This window comes from Hakea prostrata, chromosome 1 (genome assembly GCF_041222555.1).
Source record: "Hakea prostrata isolate BN-2017 chromosome 1, UWA_Hpros_2, whole genome shotgun sequence".
Classification (NCBI taxonomy): domain Eukaryota; kingdom Viridiplantae; phylum Streptophyta; class Magnoliopsida; order Proteales; family Proteaceae; genus Hakea; species Hakea prostrata.
In genome coordinates this window covers 33,886,926-33,899,903 of record NC_142600.1, presented here as the reverse complement: position 1 = coordinate 33,899,903, position 12,978 = coordinate 33,886,926, and the positions used below count along the sequence as shown (strand labels likewise).

The 12,978-nt window shown below is 36.7% G+C and overlaps 1 protein-coding gene across 1 annotated transcript; it reads left to right on the top strand.

Moving 5' to 3' along the window:
- The first annotated feature begins 1,762 nt into the window (after positions 1-1,762).
- On the top strand, positions 1,763-12,737 carry LOC149028800 (DNA repair metallo-beta-lactamase family protein). The gene is made up of 4 exons (XM_089139018.1): positions 1,763-2,289; positions 2,417-2,625; positions 4,354-4,461; positions 11,211-12,737. The coding sequence occupies exons 1-4, from the start codon at positions 1,998-2,000 to the stop codon at positions 11,919-11,921; spliced, it is 1,320 nt and encodes a 439-aa protein (XP_088995144.1). The 5' UTR covers positions 1,763-1,997; the 3' UTR covers positions 11,922-12,737.
- The last annotated feature ends 241 nt before the right edge of the window (positions 12,738-12,978 follow it).

The following is a 12,978-nucleotide window of genomic DNA, read 5'->3' as shown; positions in this document are numbered from 1 at the left end:
ATTTATAAATAAGAAGACATTTTATAGCAAAATCTTCAAGATTAGTGAGCAATCTTACCAACTATATTCTAGTGATCTAGTCCTCAAAAGTCTCTTCTTTTTTTTTTTTGGATAATCATCTAGTCCTCAAAAGTCAACATGCCAAATGTGGTTAGGGAAGAGTATATACATGAAATAATTTATGGAAATAATTTAAATTATGAAGGGATTTTGTAATAGAATCGTGGTTAATCATTCCAACTATGTCCGAATGATTTAGGCCTTAGAAGGTAACAAGTTAAATGTGGCTAGGCAGGAGATTTAAATGGAAATATCTATAAGAAATAATTTAAATTTACCACGTATTTGCATCAAATTTGGGTTCAAAATGACCAAAAATACCCCCGAAACTGGTGGGCGAAAATTATCGAAAGTCAATATGCCAAATGTGATTAGGGAAGAGTGTATACATGAAATAATTTATAGGAAACAATTTAAATTATTAATGAATCTTGTAATATAATCTTCAGAGTGAATGGATAATCATTCCAATTATGTTTGAATGATGTATGCCTCAGAAGGTAACATATTAAATGTGGCTAAGTAGGAAAATTTAAATGGAAGATTTTTTAAGAAATATTTCAAATGTACTACATATTTGCATCAGATTAGGATAGGCATTAAATTTACCAAAATTATCAAGTAAAAATAACCAAAAAATTGGAGGCGAAAATTTCTATATGGGGGTTCGCCATCGCCCGGTTCGCTAGGCAGCAAACCAGGCAAAACAAACGAAAGTTTGTTCTTTGTTTACAAGCACAAAAAACGAGCAAAGGTCATATCCTTTCATGCATAACAGTGCATCGGTCAGTGCATATAGAATCGTCAAAGACACTCGCTGTCTTGCTTATTATAGCTTGGGATTCCTAGTGGTGAAGGTTAAGGTCCGGAAGCCTCTGCCTAATAGGGAGAACTATTTCATCATTCCTCTAAAGTGAAACCATCTTCAACTAGGGCCACAAGCCCACAACACAAGAGGTTTCCCAGTTATCATCCATGATTCAGTCGACCCATTCTTAACCCAAAAACTTCAACGAACCCTACATGAGCCCATCAATCTTGCACATACTTCTGCATGACACTATAGGGAGCTTGCGTACCATATGGATAATATTCGACCGTGGTACTCTCCCATTTGGCCTGTTCATTAGAGTAATCTTTTGCCGTCTTCTTCGGTGGAATGAAGGAGGGTCAACCTACACCTTGACGACTCTTGCCCACATTAAAGAGACTTGCCGACGAGCCTAATAGAGTGATATTTCACACATCAGAGCTGAAACCTAGGGAGCACCAGTGATTCATATTGCATCAGTTGGGTCACCACTTTCTTTTTCCCTCTATTAACCTTTAGCGAGTGACCCGTCAAAAAACTTTCTTTCTAAAGCTTGAAAGTAACAAATGCAGAGCTGTTCTAGTGATTTAAACCAACACTTTTTAGTGAAGAGATTGTGGGTTCGACTTAATAAAATCCCTTTGTAAAAAAAAAAAACTTGAAAGTAAGAATATAATTTTAATTGAAACCCGACTTAATATCTTACTTTTCCATTACTTGAATCAAAATTTTAATTTAAAAAATATACTTATATATATAAAAATGCATGCATGTTCATGTATCCCTTACTCCGAATCTGATTCATTTACACCCCCTGTGGATCCCGATTTCTAAATTAATAAATGGCTTAAATAAAGGATTGACGCCAGGCGCACCCGGCATGACCAGCGAGTCACGATGCCATGACCCGCGATTGCGTTAAAACCCTAAATCCCAAATATCCTCCCCAATTCCATGTTGCCCAAAATTTTCAAAACAAAAGAATTCCCCGCCAAAAGGAAATCCGAAATTCAAACTGGCCTCTGTGTTCAGAATTTCAAGTGGAGCAAGAGCCATCAGACGAGAATTGAATTAGAAAAGCTACTTAGGAGAAGTTTAGGGCAAAAAATGTGGATTCTCTGAAACGATGGAGAAAGGGATGGTATGTGTTGATCGATGGAGCGAGCAGAGCCAGGCTTACTTCCTGACCCATCTCCATTCAGATCACACTAATGGCTTGTCTTCCAAGTGGAGCAAGGGCCCAATCTTCTGCTCCCCTATCACCGCTAAGCTCTTCCCGTTTAAATTCCCTCGTTTCCGTCTTTCCCTTCTTACAGTTTTGGAGATTGGAATTACATATTCAGTATCGGTCGTTTCTCCCTCTACCGGATTGGAGACTTCGGTTGATGTTACCGCCATCGATGCTCACCATTGTCCTGGTAGTTAGATCCGATCATTTGATTTTGTTTCCCCCTCTTCCCCCAAAATGAGCTTGGGAACCTAGCTGTTAATTTATGGTCTTCGATTTTCATGCTTTCATATATTCGTGGCTATTTTATGGGACAGGTGCTGTCATGTTCTTGTTTCGTGGTGAATTTGGCTGCACCCTTCATACTGGTGATTTTCGTTGGGAAGCAACCACTGAGAGGGCAATGTTAGCGAAGGATGCGCTCCTCAACGCTCTTAGCGGGGCTAAAGTCGATTTCCTTTACTTGGACAATACTTACTGCAATCCATTGTATTCCTTCCCTCCTCGGGAAGTTGTTGCTCAGCAGGTTATTTTCTAACTTAATGCTATATGTTGCGATGTAGCCAATTTTTTCAGAAGAAAGCTGACATGTGAGCAGGATACATTTAGTTCTACTTCTTCCTACCTATGCTATCTGGGTGCCATTTGACCTGCCATGTGGCAGATATTTGGCTGTGTAGGATGCCATTCCTTGATATGCTGCCAACAAACAATAGCTCAGTTTTTTCGTTGGAACTTTGCATTTCTTTAGGAACTTGTTTAACCAATAACAATTTGGCTTCCAATTACTCCTTTAGATTCCAATTCCCCTGGCTTGTCTTCACGTGCTTCAGTTTATCCATTTTGAATCAATAGGTATTGTCTATCCCTGCTCTCAATATTGATTAAACTCTTGTTTGCTATTGATCTTCACCTAAGCTGGTTTACTAATTTTATTTCTCACAATCATGAGATTTTCGGATGGTGCTTCATTTAATGAGATGAGTGCAACTGCCCCAAGTACCTGGGATAAGGCTTGTTAGTTGGGTTAGCATTTCTTTAAATTGTAACATATTCTTAAGTTCCACCAGATTTACACCTTTTAAAGCTATGTTTTTGCAATTTTCCCGTTTATGTCAACATGAGTCACATCTCTTACCTACTTTTAAATAAAAAAAAATAAAAAAATAAATAAAAGAAAAGAAAAGAAAAGAACAAACAAACAAACAAACAAACAACAACAACAACAACAACAACAACAACAATGAGTAACATGACATGCTTTTCTTTAGTTTGTTGATTTGTGATGAGGCGGTTTACTGGCTAGTCTATCTAAGCATGCCTGATGTCTCGAGGCATTGCATAAGCAAACTGGGAAGCTAGTTCTAGAGGCATTATATTATCTCTTAATGTAAGTTTATAGTTCATAAATGCATGTTTGATTTAGTTGGCAAAGGTTCTTTGGTACTGCATTTGTTCTAACTTAACAGAATATTTAGGTTTCAGCTGAAATTATATTATGGAGCTGAAGGGAGTCAAATGTTGAAGTTAAAATTGCATATCACCCAATTAATACTTACTTGACTGGCTGACTAGTCAGATCAATTGCTAGGTCTTGTTTTGGCAGTTTGAGAACATTCCTATCAGTTAAAACCTGTGAACTATGAGAAATATTGAGAAAAGAGAAATACATGAAAGAATAAAAGTTTTTACAAATTTTTACTTAACAGTCCTGCAATATGTAATGAGGGTGCTTATTTACTGTTAGAGAAAAACCATTTCAAATAATTGAACAAGGCAAATTATAGAAGACACTTACAGTTGATCTATCGATTTTCTTCTTGTATTTTGGTTCTTAAAAATAATAAAGAAAGGGATTGTCTGTTTCTTGGAATTTGGGGGGGAGGGTTGTGGGATTCGTCTTGTAGACCTGTTTGTCCCATCCAGTGTCCATGATCATAGTTTTACATTTGCATGACTCTGTTAATAATATTTATATGTCGCAAAACCTGGGGCCAGGCTGGATACAATATGAACCTCTCAGAACCTGCGGTGATGGGAGCCTTGTACACTGAGTACACCTTTATGTGTTATAAACTTATAAGAACCTTTTCTTCATCTTGACTGCCAGTTATGTGCTTGGAAATTTTACTATTCGTGTTATTTACAGTGCTTGTTTGTATGTTCCTTACCAATATTCTAGATTGAATTATAAGGTGTAGTTTTGTTGCATATTTGAATTGTGCTAATTAATTTTCTTTATTATGGAAAACAGGTTATTGATGTTATTACCTCCCATCCTGATCATGATATCATCATTGGCATTGACAACTTGGGGAAAGAAGAACTACTCATTCAAATTTCGAGGGCTCTAAAAATAAAGGTGTGTTTTTCTTTTCATACCTTCAATATATAGGAAGATTTGTGGTTGATAAGGAATGCAATTCATAGATCACAAAACTGAGTACAATGCATGTTTATGGAAGTGGCACCATGATACTATTATATTCATCAAATTGTCTTACAGTCTTAGTCTTACATTTGAGAATTGTTGTAGAACCTCCAGAAGAGAGAATACAGTAAGATTATTTGATAAGACAATTCATGAACTAAGATTATTCTGCAGTCCCAATAGTGGCTCATCGGCCTTGCCCACTAGACTTCATGTTTGTGGCTTTGCCATTGATAGGGCTTATGGTGGTGGGTTAGGCCTACACTATTGCTGTCAATGATGTAGTTCATTAGCACGAGAAGGTTCAGCCATTGAACTGGACCAAAAACCAACCAATATATTCAATTTTGAGTCTCCTATGGGTTAATTGGTCATGAGCTTAATATTCTGCCATTGTAATGCACCAATTATATAAGTTCAGGTATTAAGGACGTAAGTCTTTTACGGGATTAAGTAGTCAGTTTCTTCCTTTCTTTCCTTTTCCTTTTTATCTTTTTTTATTTAAAATTTTGAGTTTTGAGAGGATCATACCCGATAGGGCAATGCCAAAGATTTGGACAGTTTGCTCAGTTTAGGCTTATTAATTTCTGTGAGATTCAGAATTCCTTTACTGTGAGATGCAGAGAACCCCTTGATGGGATGCCAAGGTAGTCTGGTAGGACTGGTGAAAAATGCTAGTGAAATTTTAGTTAAAAATTCTATTCCATAGTCTTTTTTCCCCACATTCTGTCTTTTTCTCCTTCCATTGTAGTTTTAAATCATACCTTAGAACAGGAAAAGCCTGCATCAGTTCATCAATTCTTCTATCATTGGCAAGTCATTGCTCTAATTAGTGCATAGTTGTTTAGGCAAGAAGGCAAGGCGAGGGCGAGGTGATAGAGGACGATAAAAACCAAGGTGACACCAAGCCAGGCGACACGAAGATGCCTTGACCCAAAGAATGGCTAGGACGCCTAGGAGGTGCCTTGACAACTATGCATTGTTGTCATGTCACAGCATTTATACCTGTCCTAGTTTCTATTTTCTGTTCGGTCTTCTTGATTTCTTTTCTTAGTTATAAATTTGTTCCCCACTTTCTATTTCTCAGTACTACTTTTTGTTGCCAAGAGCTGTCATGTCAATTGCTGTAGATTCCTTAAGTACATTGTCTTGATCACTAATGGTGGACACCACTAATAACAACCGCATACACCCGTCCTGTACAGAAACAGTCAGGTTCAAAGCTTCTACTAAGTATGTACACTCACCTTGCATTCCACACATTTCAAATGTAGAAAGCAAGCATCCATAGTAGAAAGATATATGTGCTTTAGCAGTTGGCTTATGTGAGTGGAGTAGTTATCACTTAGACCTCAACATCTACTCATCACTAGTTTAAATCCTTAAAATACAAAGGCAAGATCTTCAGCTGTTTGTCTAGAATTTATCTGGGAGGCCACATCCAAGTAGATGATGTTTTAGTTACAGCGAGGACTTAAGACATCCAACCTATTTCCTCTAAATAAAGAACCAAGGTCTTAACCTCAATCATTGCTTCAACTACTAACTATAGACATTGTACCCACTCCCAACAATGATGAACCAACTCTCTTCTTTGTAATTTTGTCCCAAGCCCACCTTATTTCTTTAACCCTATTTATTTAGTTTTATTTTATTTATGAAATATATTTTGACCCTAAAAACCTTCAAGTCTGTTACTTCCCTTTTGCCTACAAATCTTATACTTTTGAGCCCAAAGAAACCTAGGCCCATTTTACCTATGGCTTTTCCAATATGAGAAATGGCTTTTGAAGGATACTTGTGGCCTTCTGTAAAATGCTAAGAACCCACAAGAAAAAAGACTCATAGCCTTTTATTAAAATGCATTTTATATACAATAGCTCCTTATATGGCCTTCTAAGGTGAGATATAGCTTTTTAGGAGACTTGTGTCTTCTTATGAAGTGTTAAGAAGTCACTAGAACTAAGGACCCATAATTTTCTATTAAGGGCTTTTAGCATACTATAAATCTCTATATGGCATTTTGAGGAGATTTTTTGGCCTCTTATGAAGTGCTAAGTTGTATGGCTCACTATGGTCTCACATGGCTTCTTAAGGTTGCTAGTCTCCCGACTATAAGTGCCCTATTACAGTTCCTAGGTCCTAACCCTAGGTCGAGACTCCAATTTGCATTCAAATGCATGATTAGATTGCCCTTATGCTTATATAAATACAATAAACAAGATACAAGTCTCGTATAGGAATGATCTAGTATCTTACAGTAACCAACATTTAAGTGCAAGGTAACAACTCCATTTAAATAATTGCGCTTTAGTCGATGCCCTCTTGCAATTTGATGGAGACCTAGAATCTTTAAATGTGCACAATGATGGCCAGCCAAGAGGTTCCTTGCCAGTGTAAAAACTTGCGACTCCTCAATTTCTTCATTTTTTTTTCAGTCCTTTTTATCCTTTTCTTCTAAGGTGTTTTTACAACCACATTGTGAGCACACGAGCACCAATTTTCTTTCTTTGCTGATTTTGTTATTCTTCTTCTTGCTTTCTTCTTCTACACTCTGTTGTCTTTCCACTCCATTTTAGACCAACACACCTTGCACCTTGGGGCATAATGGGTAATGTTGTTCCTCCATTTTGGCAACTTTGGTAGAGTCCAAAGAATGTAAGAATGGGGTTGTTGAAGGCCTCAATGCACACAAGCACAAGGGAAAAGGGTTGTTGCATTTTTTGTGCAGATGTAGGCTACAACTCTCTTAGTTTCACCAATGTAGAGCTCATATTGCTTGAAAATTTGCAACTTAAATCACTCGATACGGAGTTCGAATTAGGGAGGTATCCTCACTTTAGGTCTAACTAATCAAATGAGTCCAAATTATATATATTGCATATAGAGTGATGTGTGCAAGCACAATACTGGCACTTGATTCAGAGTGATACGTGTGTGGCAGTGCATGAAATGTGACCTACCAGATTGAGACCCAATACAAAGTCCATCAAATCAACATTTAGTGTGGTGGATTACATTTTGCACACCCAATAGGTGCGTAGCGATAGATCTCAGCCACCCATACAACTTTATATTTCTAATTTAATGGATGGATAGGATTAAAATTATGGGAGAGTAATTGAAACCTGTTTGAGACAAATAATTACTATTACGGAGAACCAATTGGGCTTTATGTTAGAAAGATCTACAATGTAAGCTATTTATCTTATTTAGGAAGTTTATGGAAAGGTATAGATAGTGTAGGAAATATCTTCATATGGTCTTTATTGACCTAGAAAAAGCTCATGATAGAGTCCCTAAAGCATTAATTTGGCAAGTACTAGAGAAAAGAAATGTAGCAAGTAAATATGTGGATATAGTTAAAGATATGTATAATGGTTTAGTAACAAGTGTAAGAACAGTGGGGGTGGGGGACAAAGTGGTGAATTCCCAATTATATTTGGGTTACATAAAGGATAAACTTTTAAGCTCATGTTTATTTGCACTTATAATGAATGAATTAACCAAAGACATTCAAGATGAGGTTCCTGAAATATGTTTTTTATTGATGTTATTGTTTTGATAGATGAGACACAAGTAGAGATTAATACCAAGTTAGAATCATGGAGAGCAACTTTTGGAATCAAAAGGCTTTAAACTATGTAGAACAAAGACACAATATCTAGTGTTTAACTTTGGTCGTGATTAGGTGGATGATGAGGTAGTGAAACTTGATGAGAAGGAGATTTCACAAAGCGATTATTTTAGGTACCTTGGCTCAATCATTAAAAAAAAAAGCAATATAGAGGATGATGTTTTCTGACAAATTTAAATAGGATGGATGAAGTGGAGGTGCGTCTGGGGTCCTGTGAGATCGATGTATTCCTTTATAGCTTAAAGAAAAATTCTATAGGACCATCATATGACCAGTCATGATGGTATGGAGTGTTGGGCTGTTAAGAAACATCATATTGATAAACTTAGTGTAGCAAAAATGAGGATGTTAAAATGGATGAGTGAAAAAAATAAGGATAAGATAAGGAATTGACATATTAGAGTTGGTCTAAGAGTAGTTCTGATAAATGATAAGCTATGAGGAATTGTTTGAAGTCGCAGCATAGCCACATTCAATGGAGGCCTGTAAATGCCGCTTGTACGAAGATGCAATTTAATCTAGATTGGAGGTATTAGAAGAACTAGGGGTAGTAGACCTAAGATAACCTTAAGAGAAGTGGAAGGATATGCATAGCTTAGGCCTTTATCTACTGTGGCCTCAAACAGAGCTGATTGGAAGGCAAGAATTCATGTAGCCAACCCCATTTAGTTGGGACAAGGCTTGTTGGTGTTGTGTTTGTGTATAGTATCATAATCTCCTCTCTTAACCAACCAAAATGGCTGAAATAGAATCTAGGTTTTAACTCATTTTTAGCTTCAACTTGAGCATCATTTTCTCCCACTTGTTTGTGATGAGGAGCACTACCAATATAAATTTGCCCCTCTCCAAGAAAGCCAAGTGAGAATTGCTGTAACTTAGCCGTTGCAACTTGGAATTATGTAATTCCAGTTTGTTCACGAAGGATTACACAAACTATGGTTATTTAGTTTTCAATTCCTTCTAGAAATGTCATTTGGACTTAAGATGCCCTCAAAGTTGCTGCCTTGGCAACATTCTTAGAATCAAAATTCTAAGTCGCTGTCACTTGTTTAAGCCGCCTGTACGTTGTAAAATTATACAAATACCCCCACAAGAAAGTTGATGCTTATAGATGACATAGATGCCATTGGATGACTCCTAATCATTACGATAGCTTTGTGAACACTATCTTCACCACCAAACAGTTGCCAACTCATCTAGTATCTTGCCTGTATTTTTTGGACCTTTTGTGACGGCCTTGGAATGCCACTCAACACTGCTTCTATCTTATTCCATACCAAGATGTATTGTGTTGACAACAATGACAATCAACAGACCATCACTGCCATCTGCTTTGTGTGTTGGACGGACTTGACCAAGATGGACCAATATATTTAATTTTGATTTTCTAACAGGCTAGAATCGCTAGATGCGCGATGGGCTTAATATTTTTGTGTTTACTACTGCAATGGACCATTACTATCCAAAGTTAGAGATCTAAGATCCATCATTTAATAAAATAGTTTTTTCTTTTCTTCTTTTGTTGAAGTTCAAAAATAGTTTATATTGTGAAGAAAACTTATGTTGTAAGGGATTTTCCCTATCATGCATAGGGGTTCTCAATTCTGCAAACTTCTATGAAGTTACTAAGAAAGAGTATGGGATCATAATCACTATCAATGAATTGAATAGTCTGTTAAGCTTATGCTTCCTGGTTTCTGTGAGATTCAGAATTCCTTGGCTGTGAAATGCAGTGAAGTCCTTGTTTGGATATGCCATGTCAGACTGCTGAGATGTTGGTAAAGTTTTGGTTGGGAGGGCTAATTTGTATTCTTCTTCTATCATCCATCTTCTACTTACGTTAAAGTTTCAGATCATAGCTTAGTACAAGATAAACTACCACATCAATCTTTGATTCCCCTGTTAGAGACAAATTATCATTGATACCATGTGGCAGCAACATGCCTGTCTTAATTTCTACCTTATCTCTTATTTTCTATTTTATTACACCCGCTTCTTTCTTTGTTTCTATATTTTTAATTTCATTTCCCACTCTGTATTCTATCTTGGTTTCACTTGCTATTCTATAGTTTCTAAATCTGAATTTCTATTTTCAGCAACTTACCATTTTGATAGCTTTTGATTTCCATAAATCTGGATCGTACTTATTACTTTCTGTTTGTTTCTAAATCTGCTCTCTCTCTCTCTCTCTCTCTCTCTCTCTCTCAGTGTCTCACTATTTTTGAGACTACCCCATGTGTATAATCTGCCATTAGATCCATATGAGATATTACAGCATTGTTCTCCTTGACAAATAGATAATTCAACCAATATTTCATGCATTCCTGAGTTGTTTCTATACCTAGATCTTGTCTTAAGCTGATCTCCCATTGGACTTCAACAATCTGAGGTAATGACTTCAGTAGTCACATGCTGCCATATTCCTCTAAATAACAGCACTATTGCTAGAACATGTTCACATAATAACAGTAATCCATCAGTATTATTTGGGCAGTAATGACTAATGATGCTCTTGTCTCCAGATATATATTCCTGGAACATTGACTAATTTATTGTGGAATCAAGTTTATGGTGGTGCATTACCATCAACGATCATTTTTCTCCTCTTGCATATGACATTAAATATTTGTTTTCCTGACACTTGTTTGGAAGGTGAAAACTCATTTTGGAGTGAAAATTAGTCTACAACACTTTTAGCATTGCTTCTATATAAAATTTCATACTTGGTTAGTGAAACATCCTTCAGTTTCTATCTAATTCTTTCATTTTATTGAATAATTTTCCTTCTGAGTTTCCGTTCGAGGTGCTCAAGCTTGTACTTTACATTAATTTTTTATTGGGAAGTAAAAAGTTGCACTTTAAGAACATGAACTAACCATTACTTGATTTATAGTTGTCTCACTTAATGTGATGTTAGTCTTTTCTGCTTGACTAGTACACAATGCAATATCAATTGTGGATTACCATGAATAATCTTGATGACTGCAAAAATATCTGTTAATTAAAAGAAACTTTGTTTTGTTTTGTTGGCATATTTTGAAAGATTTGGGTGTGGCCAGAACGCTTGCAAACAATGCATCTTCTTGGATTCCATGATATCTTCACGACCAATACTTCTCTTACTAGAGTACGAGCTGTTCCTCGTTACAGTTTCAGCATTGACACTCTTGAGGGATTAAATTCAATTCGTCCAACAATTGGAATCATGCCCTCTGGTCTTCCATGGGTGATACCAATTGAAGAGAATGGAGATACTCCTGCTTCTCTTCCATTTTGCTGTGATTTGGGAGAAACGATGACTGCAGATATTGGAGCTCTTTCAAGTTTAAACCAGTTGAATGAAAAACCATGCTATGCCCGAAGGATTCATCAGTACATGTACACGCTACCATACTCTGATCATTCATGCTACCTTGAAATACAACAGTTTATTCTGCTTGTTCAGCCTTTGCACATAAGGGGCATAACTTCTTCATTGGTTTGCCAGACTGACCCTATGTACCATTTTGGCAACCTTTGTGTTACAAAACTACATGAGCAGCCATTAAAGGAATCCAGAAAAGTGGAGCTAGATGGAAGTATCAAAACTACACAGAAAGGGCCTAAACGTAGATTCCAGAAGCGCAGTGAGGCAAAACTTCTGAGAAAAAGAAGACTAGTTGGTTACCTGAAGTTACATCTTCACAGAGTAAGTGTTCTCAGGCGGGCAAGGCGTGGTGTAAAGGTTGCAGAAAATGACTTCTCTACTGATTGATCAGGTTTGGTGTAAATGATGAGTTTCACCTGATAGTAAAGATTTAGTTTTTGGACTGTGATGTAGCTTCCCTATACAACTTACGAGTTTTCATCTACATCAAAGAATGTTGCATGTGGAATATAATGCAAGTCTGTCAAAGAGATCCATCAAGAGTAAAAAGAAAAGTACGTATCTCTTCAAATTTCAATGTCTTCTCACTTTCCCTCTCAAGGTGCAGTACATGAATCCCAATTGATGATGTATCTGCCGTTCCCTACAAAACCAAATCCATTTCGGGTATTGAAACTAGGACAACCTTTCAACTCTACTAACATTAGCAATCATTCAATGAGGCATGCTCACTCTACAGTACATCAATTCTGCACTACAATCCAGTTGAGCATCATAAGGAAATGTAGTGGAATTGAACATATGTTCCACCTGAAGAAGAGAAACAATCTGCTACAAACACAGATTTGTCATATGAAGTAATGGTATATCCTGTGCTTTGATGGGCTTTAACAAGTACTTAATCAGACATTATATGAATTATGGATCTCTAGTTGCAACTGCTATGTTGGAATCAAGGACTACATTGTCAATAAATACACATCCGTTACATCTTTAGTTACTATTTTCCCTCTCTGTCCATCCTAATCTAGCTTACAGAAAAACAATAATTTTGGCGAGAACTTTACAAATTTCAGTACATTTGTTCATTTAAGAGTTATCTGATGGTCATGGTGGAATACTGATATTAGATTGCAGTGTTTATTTTAAGTGATGATGAGCTCAGAGTTTGACGGAGCGAGAGCTAAGAGAGTTTGAGGGAGAGGGTTGAAGTTGATGACTAAGTAGTGCAATGGATAGAAAAAGAATGTACCCTGAGTATAGACCTGACTAGTTAAGAGGGAATACCAGGTAGTTGCTGAGATGAGTATTATATAGTCAGGGTTCTATTTAGGGGGGAGGGAAAAAAATATTTAATGAGATGGGTTTATTTCAAAACAATCTAGATGCCAAAAATTTCACTTTGACTAAAAAGGGAAAGAAAATCTGGTCAGTGGAATCATAG